General features: G+C 38.9%; 1 protein-coding gene across 8 annotated transcripts in view; it reads left to right on the forward strand.

The window, feature by feature from the left end:
• Positions 1–12,796, forward strand: part of LOC105917585 (disco-interacting protein 2 homolog C) — a 253,099-nt gene that overhangs the window by 141,118 nt on the left and 99,185 nt on the right. For all 8 annotated transcript variants that reach the window (XM_036131247.1, XM_036131249.1, XM_036131243.1 and 5 more), the window contains exons 3-4: positions 6,420–6,530; positions 10,840–10,965. In XM_036131247.1, coding sequence (XP_035987140.1) covers positions 6,420–6,530; positions 10,840–10,965 — 237 coding nt within the window. The remainder of the gene's footprint in view (positions 1–6,419; positions 6,531–10,839; positions 10,966–12,796) is intronic.

Raw genomic sequence — 12,796 nt, forward strand, 5'->3', positions numbered from 1 at the left:
CTTTGATAAAGTCTTCATTTTCATTTCTTACCAATATTAATCAAAGTGAATACACATTTTTCACAAGGATTGCTTTTATTGTTGAAATTAAGACTGAAAGAACTCCATTAATTCTCCAGGTTTTTCCCAGTAAACAATCCATGTATTAACAATAAAACAGGCTGTATTAAAAAAAACTGGCTGATGAAATGGATGAAGCCAAAAACAGGACTATGAAAAACAATTTCTGCATGTAAGACTGTGACGAAATTTAGAACAATCTCAAACCTGGCCTTTTTTTCCTAACCTTTTTTTTTTTTTTAGCCTAAACGGCTCCACTAAGAGCTATGAAGGACATGCTGCAACAGTTACTGATCAAAGTAAATACTGGGAACTAAAACGGTTACATATTAAGTTATTTTTTAACAAGCCCAACTCCTCGTGTGTTTAAAGATTCCATCAAATCCTGAATTGTTCAAGTCTTGGTAGTCTCGTGATGGAAGTCGACCTGGTAGACTACCAGAGTTTATGTAGGAGCCTTCCATCCAGCCCAGAACTTTGATGGCCTTCACCTCATCAGTGGGTGCTGGAAAACAGATATGTGTTATTGTTATGTAAAGGATAATACTGTTAAAGAAAAAAATAAATCACCACTAGGATGAAAACAAACTTTTCAAGAAAATATCTGCTCATGTGGCTAATTCCAGCTGTGGTTTTTGCCATGGCCAAACCAATTTTATTAAGTGCACAACACATATTTGCAATTGGGCACAGATGACCTCATTTTTACTTTGAAGAAATTAAGGAGTTAGAAAGGTAGTGAGATATAATCTAGATCTGCTGCTATATGCTTTACTTGTAACATTCATATTTATGTTAGAAAACGCAATTTTTAATTAATTTCCTTACCAATTTTCATATAATCAATATCCACTCGTTGCAATTATTTTAAATTCATTAAGAATCCGTTTTGCACATAAGCATACATGCATTGGTTTGACAGTTTTAGGATAAATTACCAAATCCAAACACCAATTTAGATTTACACCAATAAGAACAATAGACAGTCATTTGAAAACAACACAAAAACCACATGATAATCTGTTAACGATGCATTTATCTGGGTATCCACTCAGGTACTATTTATTTGACACAGCACAGTAAAAGCAGAAGCCAACCACAGTGGCTGCATTACAAAGCAAAAGTTGTTTTAGCATGGCGTTCAACCTAAGGCAAGCTTTCATGTTATTTGCTCTAAAAAGTAACATGGTCCCTTACTGTAACATAGCAGGGCCTTTAACTGAAATCTTACATGATCTATCACCATAATGAGCTACTACTTTGTCACCGGGAAAGCTTTGAAAGTTACCTGTGGGGTGCTAATGCTGTTAGCTGTGATATCACGTTTTTCTTCTTCAGCCAAACCGGCGCGTTTCAGTTTCTTTCGGGTGCGCCCCCTGCTGTCGGGAAGTCTGAACAACAACAACAACTCAATGCATCACGTGACTTTTGGCACAAATTTACCGCAGCGGTGGTGGGATTGTTTTGTACTCGAGCAGAGGCTGTTTTGTGCGAGCAGAGACCGTTTTGTGCTCGAGGAAAACTTATAAATGATATTTTGAGTGCAAGGTTAGCGAACAGTTTGCAAAACAATTTTTTTGTGTGAAACATATCTTTTTGTGTGCAAACAAGTTTTGTTTGTGTGCAAAACTTTTTTTTGTGTGCAACGTTTTGGCAGAAATTTATCTCCATACAAGCGGAAACTAACAAGAAACGAGGACGAACACTGGTGTTATGTCAGAGCGTCAGATGATTGGCATGTGGGACAACCAATAGATAACGTGATACCCCCAAAACTTGAGGGACAGAGGGGGGTGAGAGCAGGACCAAAACTGTAATCAATCTATGACATTTGGACCGAACGGCAGGGATCGGTTAGAGTTTTTACTCTAACTCTCTGTGGGAGCCTGCAGCTCCCAGAGAGATTGATTTTTTTTTTTAAATGAATAAATTCTGAATACATAACGTATTTACTGCTTTCAGGATAGGACAATTTTACCCAGTGTAACAAAAGTGTCTCTAAACAGGTTTACCAACTAGCTTTAACTGTAGACATGTGAAATGTTGTTGGGCAACATTCATGGTAATTTTTTTTTCCTACTTTCAGCAGTGGATTATCACTTTTCTAATATTTTACATCTATTTAACTTGTTTTTAGTGACAATGAAAAGGAGCAGTCAGTATCTCACCTAAATCACAATCCTCTTACATTTGTAGTTGTTTCTCAACAGCCTGCAATTACTTGATCAAGATGATGATTCATATAAAAAAAATGTTTTGTGCTCTCTTACTATTTATCCTCTGATCTACAAATAATGTTAGAAAAGAAGCAGAGGAGCTGCCGGATCACTTGAATAGTATCCTGCCTAAAGCAGCCAAAGCTGAGTGAGTTGGAGTAAAAGCAAAGCGGAGATGTGAAAAGACTGAGAGAAACATGGTGTGGGATGTTTTTTAAATTCACCTCTCCGGCAATAAAGTCTTAAAGCTTTTAATTTAAAGGGCTACCAAGTGCCAGAGACCACAACCAAAGAAGCTGAGCAGCAGCTTAAGCACTGAAGGTGTGCTCTGATGTTATTTGGTCCACATGTAGACAAATGACGGGTATGTAAATGGTTTGATTTGCAAGGCATTTGTAGACTTGACATGAGGAGCAGATGGGTGTGTTACAGGAAGGTATCAGAGCATACAACAGTAACTCAATCACTGACCAAAGGTTTCCAGAGCAGATGATCCTTCATCGATGAATTGAACATTGTCAATTTGGCCATGTTGCCTTGCATCACATCTTGGATTTGCATGGGGCCAGATTTCTGATAAGTGATGATAATCTCTGGGTGCCTTTTATTAAATCACTTCTACGTTTCTATACATTTGTATTTCATTGGTTCTTTTCTGTTTTTGGTTAGCTGCTTTAACAGTTTAATTTTCCTTGCTGTGGAGTCTATGAAGTCTCACGTCCTCTGCCAACGTCTGTGACGTCTGAACGCCCTTCCTGCCAGAAAGTTGCATCCTGGCTTCATGCAAATTCACGGTGTGGCCCTTTTGGACTGTTGCTAGTGTTCTCCGAGTTTAGAACTGTCCTCATCTGCTGTTTTGACCAACCGTAGGATGCTCTGGTAGCTGCCTGTAATGGTTGTGAGACTCCACTTCTGCCTTTTAGTGCCCGTGCTGTCCTCACAACACGTAACTGTGTGAAACTGGACAGCCAGTGGACAATAAGAAAGTTCCCCACACGATTCTGGCTTTTCTTGAGTTCTCTAAAGAAGCTTTATTCATAAATTTGGTTTTATTGTAAGAGGACGAATGTTTCCCAAGACGGAATTTAACATTTAACTTCAACACGAGCAGTTTTTTTTTCTAGTTTACTTGCTGAAACGCTGATTTTCCCGGAGAAAATACATCAGAAAAAGTTTTACGGTGGGAGCACTCCCTGTCTCATGTAATTCACGTATCTGACAAAGGTGAGATGTCTCACTCTGATTAAAACCCAAAACCTTTTTAACTGTTTTTAGCATGGATTTACTTCAACTAACTATGAACTTAATTATTGTCTTCATTATGTAATTTATTAACGGCATGAATATATTGCTGTCTTTTAACAAAAGGCAGGACAGTGCTTAGGACATGCGAGCTCCTTGCAAATCCATCATTAGCATCATAATCTGTGATCTGCGTTTTTTTTTTTTTCATTCAACCTGGGCGCTTGTTTTTCTTGCATACCCAGATAGTAGAGCATATATTCACTGTAAGGAGAGCTTCAGGGGTTTATTTTTGTCTGCTCATCTTTGCCGTAAGTATTAATTATAGCATGTCAACTACTTCCTTGTATTTCCCAGCAGTAGCTGTGTTAGTATGCAAAGATTGTTGCCTGTGTGACAGCTGGGAATTTTTACCTGCAGCTAGGAGTCGGAGGCGAAGGTGTGGTATGCAGGGCTGTTGCATGCAAACATGTTGCATTCAGGTTCCACAAAGACTAGACGTCACACATGTTCTAGGCTTTACTGGCAGGTGTAGATAGTAGCAGATTAGAGTAAAGAAGATTTTACAGCAGATGCACAGAAACAACTCAGATGTTAGTGTACCAGAACAGATTTAGCTACCATTCTTTATTGAATGCGTACCGTATTTTTCGGACTGGAATATGAGTCGCATCAGTCAAAAAATGCACGATAAAGAGTAAAATAAACATATATAAGTCGTACCGGACTATAAATTGCATTTATTTAGACATTTATTTCACACAATCCTAGAAAAACATATATTAAAACATATTAAATTACACAGCTGCATCCATACCTGGGAGGGTGAATGGGGTAAATTAGCAGCTCCAACCAGAAGGTTTTATCCAGCGCATTTCAGCGTAACGGCCCACTACGCTGAAAGTTTTTCAAACTTACGCTGAAATTAGACCGTGAGCGTAACAGTGCTACGTGCTATAAGCTAACAGTACGGCACGGATGTTTCAGAGCAACATAAAGCTCACTTAGATTAGCTAAGTTGTAACACGCACGGACAACAGAGCTGTAAGCTAGCGCTAGCTGCTATTAGCTTCATGGACAGTAAAATAACAGGGTTCTCTCCTAGTTGCACCACGCAACTCTCCGCAGCGTGAAACAACATACGAACATGTGTTCAGTCGTTGTTGACTTAAACTTAATGTTTCAATTTATTTTTAAGTGGTAACGGAGCAGGGTATAGTTTTCACAGGCCTAGCGAGCCCTCTTGCAGCTATAGACGATAATGTTCACTCCTTGGTTCATGTTGGACCATTTAACATTGATATACAAGTCAGATCTTACTATAAGTCGCAGGATCGGCCAAACTATAAAAAAAAGGGTGACTTATAGTCTGAAAAATACTGTAAATAGATGAAAGTAACGACCTGTTTGATTAACATGTTGTATAAGGAGGAGAACAGAGGCCAGGTACTGAATGTGGAGAAGGGGAAATCCATCCGTCCAGATCCCCCTCCCAGAGGAAACAAGAGGGCAAGGAGTTTCCCAGACTTGCTGTTTAATCCTCCGCTGCCTGGTAGTCATTAAACGCTCGGCTAATCAACTTTTAGCTCCTCTCCTGAGCAGCAGCAGCAGCTCTCTGAGAGCTTTTAATGAAGACGGACGAGGCTGGTAGTGTGAGGCGCAGGCGGACGGTCATAGATCATCGGCGGCTGTGGAGAAATGGCGCTAGCTGTCGGTTGCAGTTAGGTTGTTATAATCAGACTCATTGATCGGTGTCCGCAGGAGATTTATTTCCAAGTGTATCTGGGAACGTTTAAACAAAATATGTATTTGACGTTATAACCAGAAATCATTGCGTTGTTTTTACAGCTGATTTTCCAAAGCAGTCTCCTTAAAATAAGCTGTGCTTCCTTGACCTGCTGCATTCCTCGCAGGTTTCTGATCTGTTACGTGTCGCTTTACTGACTCATGCATTCTGTCTTATGTCAGGTGGTGTCATAACCTACTTTTCAATAATATTCCCTGGTTTTTGTTCTTATCTGCATATTTTGTGAGTGCATAAAATTAGCAAATGGCATCTGCAAATTATAAGAACGGTCATTACACCTAAATCTGTTCCTGTTTTAGGAGCTATAAACACACATACTTAAGAGTACGAGGTTCATTTTCCTGAGAGTTTCAAAAAACACAAAAGAACAAAAAAAAAAACGAGGCCTGTTCAGTCGGTGGAATTTGGTTTAGGCAGAAATCCTGGCTAAATATTCTTTGGTATCTTTTTGCATCATATTCAGAAAGTTAAAAATTCTCAACAACACTGGATTTTTATGCCTAGTTTCTTCTTTGTGAACTTTTCTGGTTATCTCAGTTGCTATGTTGGCTTTGTGAGGATATTTAATTCATCCTGGTGCAGGACAGTGGGTCCTGAAGACCAGGGTTGGGGACCACTTAGTTACTGGAATGAAAAGGCAACCAAAGTCCAAATTAAGAGACCTTCAGAAGGAACGGAGAACAAGACTGGTTCAAAGAGCAAAATCCAGAGGAAAGACTCAAGAGTACAAGTTTAGAGGCTTTTAAAGGATGTGTCACAAAGGGTTATATGAAGATGAAACCGTCATTGCATTAATTTGTGACCTGTGGAGGTGCCTGAAGGGTGGCTCAAAGTTCATAGTTCTGTTTAATGTCAGAAAATCCTCCAAACAACATGATATCAAAGCATTATCCTCTATGGACTTTATGCTGAAAACCTTTATGGGTTTTGGTAAACTTTACTGCATTAAATCTTTCAGCAAGCCTCTTTTTTGTTTTTGTTCTAAGCATTGAAAAATAAAAACATTCAGGCTGTAGATTAGTGGAGGAGTTAAAGTGGCTGTTCTCTTGCACCTCAACGAGTCTGTTGAGTTTAACCCAGATCTATCTTTCCAGGAATGGATCCCTCCGCAGGCCAGGAGAGGAGAACACCGGTCACCCCCTCCTCGTCCTCCCGCTACAACCGCCGGCGGTCCTCGGGCTCCAGGGATGAACGCTACAGATCAGGTAACGAGGCATGTTTAGGATTTGTTTCCAGTGGTAAATATTTGAGGCGCAGGGAGGCTTCAGTCCAAGCCTGTGGACCTTTGCTCGCTCAGCCCAATTTCCTGTGAGCTCGCTGCCAAATAAAGGCCGCTAGTGCCAGAACAAAAACATCTGAGCTCCCACTGCCTTCCAATTTTATTTCTTTTATTCCTGATAAACATTTATTCCTGGGTTTTATAGATCCACCAGCACAGAAGAACACAAAGATTTATAACCGGTTGTATTTAAATCATCTAATTATCTCATTGGCATAGTTTGTGTCCAGGAAACATGGGGGGATGAGATCAATTCATATCTACCTTTATGTGCCTTTTTTAGCAAATTAACTTCAATAAATCTTTTATACTAATCGAACCTTTCAGATGTTCACATGATATCCACCAACCTGAATGGGTTTTATTGGGATTTTAACACATTGTTGGTTGTTGGTGCTTTCAGTTACAAATGAAGATAATACAATTAAGATAATTGATGGTAGTGATAAGACGCTGATAAAGCCTCACTGCTGCTTTTTCTTTTGCAAATAGATGTAATCTTTACTTCCGGATCACATGCAGCTCATTATAATACTTATAAAAATAACGATAAGAATAATACATTTTTGTTCAGTTTATATACAGTTGCTTAAAAAAGAATTTCATTATTCAATTCAGAAAGTGAAACTCATACAGATTTGTTACACATGGGGTTATATATGACGCCTTTATTTCTTGTAATTTTGATGATTATGGTTTGCAGATAATGAAAAGAAAAAAATCAGCGTCTTGGAAAATGAGAGTATAGTGAAAAACCTAAATATTGGAAACTTGTTGAGTCACACCCTAATTATCTAGTTACTGAAAACTCCTGCAGAGGTTTCCTGAGCCTCTAAAGCCGGGCGTACACTGTACGATCTTTTCAATCGTGGTACTCCGATGCAGCTCAGACTGTACGATGAAACCGCGGGGTTTAAAAGTTCACAGCTCTCCATATCAGACCCGTAGAGAGATGACGCTACTCTGACTCGTCTACCCGGAAGCCAAACGTACACAGTAGAAGAAGAAAAAGGTGGAAGTGTCAGTGCTCTCTGTTAAATATGAGGCTTACTAGAACGAAACACTCTGCCTTGGAAATTCTACAAGTTGTCACACATACGGCCGTCATGCAGTGCGCGAGGTTGGGTGAAATTGTCTCATAGACATTCGTAGCTCTGTTTCAACAGCAGGAGGCGCTCACGATCACCTCACGAGGGCCGACTGAATTTCAAACACTTTTGATTTTCATCCGACCGTACAATTCCTGATGGGGAGGTGGTCGTCAGAGGCTAATTGGCTCTTGCTACCCCCTGTATGCCAACGACTCAGGATGCACGATGCAGCTGAAACTCGGCTCGATCAAAAAATTTGCACAACTGAAGAATCGGCTCAAAAAGGGCATTATCGATATCGATCATATTGATGGATATCGATAATGTGATTGGTTGGAGGATGTAACGACTGTAATATAAACCTAAATAGCTAGAATGCATAAGGAAGGAAAACCCTTTATTTCTATAATAGATGTATATTGTTATTTAATTTAATATAATTTTCGTCCAGCCCTGCTTGGAGCTGTAATTCCTGAGGCATTCCCAGATGTCTTTGATTGTATTGTTTTATTCCATCACTTGAAGACAATAGATTAAAGCAGGATTAATATTTATCAGAGACATCTTATTCAAACAACTTGCGCTGATATTTTTGGCCCGTCTCAAATCTCTGCAATAGATCATTTGTTTATTCTGATTTTAGATGCTAAAGAAGAGCTTAATCTTGAGTTTAAATTGGAAAAATTTGCTTTTTTTTATCTATATTTTGGGGGGGGGCAGGACATTTAACAACAATCTCTGACTTCTACACACGCTACAGTCAGCTTCAGTCAACAACAGGACAATAAAACCTCAATTGAGGTTGAAATTACCTCCCATCCCCTGCGTAAAGCAAACACAGACACGCGCGCCAAGTAAGGACACATCTGAGAGCCGCATTCATCCTGACTGATGTCTCGCTTGTTTCATAATGGAGCAAACAGTCTCTGTATCCTCCGTTGTTGTGTTTGCAGTCTGCAGGCAACAGGCTGCTCTCAAAACAAACCTGGCTGCGGTCAAATCACAGAGCTTTATCTCGTTGTTGGAAGCACTCATTTACAAAATCTCCTCGTCTCCTCTCCCTGAGCGTAACCCGCTCGGAAAGCAGGGGGCCTCATGGGAGCCGCTGTCAGCCGGGGCGCGGTTGTGCACATAAACTTAATGTGAATAAATGGGAGCACGGTGCTCATTGTAACAGGAACGCTGCTACCCGCGGGTGTTTTCCCTTCTTTGCTGGTGATTCCCTCTTTGTGCTGGAAATCAGAGCCGTTCTTTTTCCCCCCAGAAAGTTGGAATTGCTTCTTTTGTATTTAATCCGCCTGTTCATGTTTAGCTGGAAAAGTAAAAGGTAAATTTTCTGCAATGAACAGGTTTTATTGAATATTGATATATTATCCCATGTTTTCATATTAAACATATTAAATATTTCAAAAGAATAACACTTTTTATTTTTAAGATTTTCCTTCTCACGTATAAAGCCGCTTAATAATCAAGCTCCATCATATATCAGAGCTCTGATTACCCCGTATATTCCTAACAGAGCACTTCACTCTCAGACTGCAGGTCTGCTGGTGGTTCCTAGAGTCTCTAAAAGTAGAATGGGAGGCAGATCCTTTAGCTATCAGGCTCCTCTCCTGTGGAACCACCTCCCAGTTTTGGTCCGTGAGGCAGACACCCTGTCTACTTTTAAGACTAATGTTAAAACTTTCCTTTTTGACAAAGCTTATAGTTAGAGTAGCTCATGTTACCCTGAGCTACCTCTATAGTTATGCTGCTATAGGCTTAGGCTGCTGGAGGACATCAGGGTCTATTTCTCTCACTCTGCTGAGTTCTACTACTGTTCTCCAGTTTGCATTGTTTGTTGTTATTTTAACTTTTTGTTCTATAATTTTTTCTTCTTCATAGTAGGTACACCTGGTCTGCCGTTCTGTTAGCTGTAACATCATCCAGGGAAGACAGACCATCCGCTATTACCATATAACCTGGTTCAATGTGAGCTTTCTGTGTCTCTGCTCTGTCTTCTCTAAGCCCCAGTGGGTGGAGGCAGATGAGCGTTCACACTGAGCCTGGTTCTGGTTCTGCTGGAGGTTCTCCTCCCTGTTAAAGGGGAGTTTTCCTCTCCACTGTCGCTTCATGCATGCTCAGTATGAGGGATTGCTGCAAAGCCATCAACAATGCAGACGACTGTCCCTGTGGAGAGTGTGAAGAAACAGGCTTCTACAATGAAATCTGCTGCTATCATAAAAATGTGTTGCTCAATCTGATTCGTGCCAACTGATATTTGTTTTTTTTAATGAAGGCTTATAAATTCACCTGTGAGAGTGGGATAGCAGTTAAAACCGTTTACAGAAGAAAGTGTTATCTGCCCCATCTACTGAAAAAGATAAATTAGTGCTTGTGTCTGCATTCGTTTAAGGATCATTGGCAGTGATCATTTAATTAGTATTTGTCATGTTATGTTTACTTTTAATTTCAGCTGATAATTTTTGTAAAAAACAACAAAAACTAGAAGTTTGGCAGAAAGTGTCAGTGTTTCATTTGTCAACTAGACTGACTTTGAATATTTGCAAGGGTTATTTAAATTCTGATTTATCAAAAATAACATTCACCATTTCTGTTTTTAACTTTGTTCCTCAGTGATATTTTGCCAATAGGTAGCTATAATTGTTTTCAATGTTTTATATATATATATATATATATATATATATATATATATATATATATATATATATATATATATATATATATATATATATATATATATATATATATATATATATATGCTTGCATATTCTAGCTGCTAGCGTAATAAACTGTTAGCTAACAATTAACTGTTAGCATTTTTCTCCTAGCTTCACTTAAAGCAATAACCAAAATTAACCTTGTAAAGTTAATTTTAGTTTGAACCTACATTAATCCTAATATACACATGGTAGAGGCTATAAGAACACAATCTTTCAGTCCATTTCATTAAAAAAAGCTAATTTTGTCATAATGGTGACGTTTTTCTTTACCGCTCATGGTAGAAGTTTAGACAGTGGTTTTGTTTAACTTTTATCTTCTTGTGAATTTCAACGATAGCTAATGGAAAGCCGATTTTAGTTCTTCTATTTGTCTCTTCAACTGCAAATAAATAACTAAATAACAATGTAAATGTGTTTCCAGATGTGCACACGGAGGCCGTTCAGGCTGCCCTGGCGAAGCATAAAGAAAGAAAAATGGCCGTGCCGATGCCTTCAAAGCGCCGATCGCTGGTGGTCCAGACTTCCATGGATGCCTACACACCACCAGGTAAGGATAAAACCACCCAGTTACACAGTTTTAAAGCATTATTCCATTCATCATTGGGGAGAAATAATTTTCGCCAAGCCTAATTCTTTAAATAAAGAATTTAAATTTAAATAAAGTTGACGCCTGTCTTCTTTTCTATTGGAAGCAGCTTCCAACTGAATCCATTTAATTTTAAAGGGGACATATCATGTTTTTAAATTCTTTTTATATTCAAATCATTCATTTGTGGTCTATAATACGGTGGCTTGCATAAGTATTCACTCCCCCTGTAACCTTTCCACACATTGTCACGTTATAACCACAGGCATAAACATATTGGAATTTTACGTGAAAGACCAACAAAGTGGTAAATAATTGTAAAATGCAAAGGAAAATTGCATGATTTAAAAACGTTTTTAAAAATAAAAAATAAATAAAGAAACTGAAAAGTGCGTTGAGCAAAAGTATTCAGCCCTCTTTTCTCTGAGTGCAACCAGTTGCCTTCATAAGTTGTAATATTAGGTGTGTGATCCAAATATTTATCCTGGTGCATTACTCTTTATAAATACCCAAAGATTATTAGTGTTTTTTTTCTTTTATTTATGTTTATATTTCATTTACCATTTCTCATAGATTTCTGAGAACAACTTGTTTTGGTGTTCTCTTTAAATGCAAAGGGTGCGCGTCACACCCCCTGCAGGCTGTAGAGCCTTCCACTCCAGCCCGTTAAGCCATTTTTGAAGGATGCTGGGTGACGGCGTAATGAATCACGTGGGTTAATAGATCCAACAACCGAACATGTTCACTTCCAGGTGTAGCTTTGACATCCTTTAGCGTGGACTACAAAATTGCGGCAAGAAATAAAAATGTCGGATTTGCGAAATTGGTTATGCAGAAGTCTATGACTTTGTTTAGCTGTACTGTGATGTAATTGTTAAAATAATGTAATTATAGAATAGAGAAAACTTAACGTCTTGAAGGATATGACCCAAACAGGACATAGAAATATCTACGCAGCTCCTGGAGAGACTAAATTAATCTTTTCAGCACTCCCAGACAACAACATGTATTTAATGGCTAAACAAATGGGTTTTGCTAATGTCTGCTTAAAACCCATATCTTGTTGGGATAAGAATGATATTAGGATTTTAGACCAAACCACAGTCAAAATGGTGAGCTAATTACGTAATGGATAATCTCAACCTAATGGATAATCTCCACAACTGGATTTTAATCTGAATTTGGTGCTCTGCAGTCAGCCAAAACCTTATTTTTGTGCAGAACCTGTTTCCAGTGACTTGTTGAAATCCACGTCGTTAATTTGAGCTGCTGGTTTTAATGTTGCTTCTGACTGTGATCTAACCATCAAAGATGGCTTCCAGCTCTCCTTTTCCACAGAGCCTTGTCGAAGCAGGAGCTGTCCTTGGTGGGTTGAGGCGATGGCAGTCGTCCATGTCTTTATGGCGATGATGTCATTTAACGAGCGTGTTAACGAGGCCGTTACCTGCCGAGCCTCACACAGCTTCCCTGTAAAGGGAATGGCTTCATCAGGAGGTGGACTACGCTTACTTATTTAAAGCTAGCAGCTCCACGGAGTAAACGGCTGTGCTGGAACACAACTTCAGGCCTTTTTTCTTTTCCACAGAAGACAGGTTAGCAGCAGAGTTCCTTTAAAAAGCATTTCCTGATGCATCTACACTGCAAAAACTGACCTAAAAATAAGTAAAATGTTCTTAAAATTTGGGTTTTTCTCCTTGATTTGAGCCGGTAAATGATATTATCTGCCAATGGAACAAGTATTTTGACCCCTAAAATAAGATAATTAGACATCCTGCACTGAAATAAGATTATG

The sequence above is a fragment of the Fundulus heteroclitus genome, unplaced genomic scaffold, assembly GCF_011125445.2.
Source record: "Fundulus heteroclitus isolate FHET01 unplaced genomic scaffold, MU-UCD_Fhet_4.1 scaffold_42, whole genome shotgun sequence".
Taxonomy (NCBI): Eukaryota; Metazoa; Chordata; class Actinopteri; order Cyprinodontiformes; family Fundulidae; genus Fundulus; species Fundulus heteroclitus.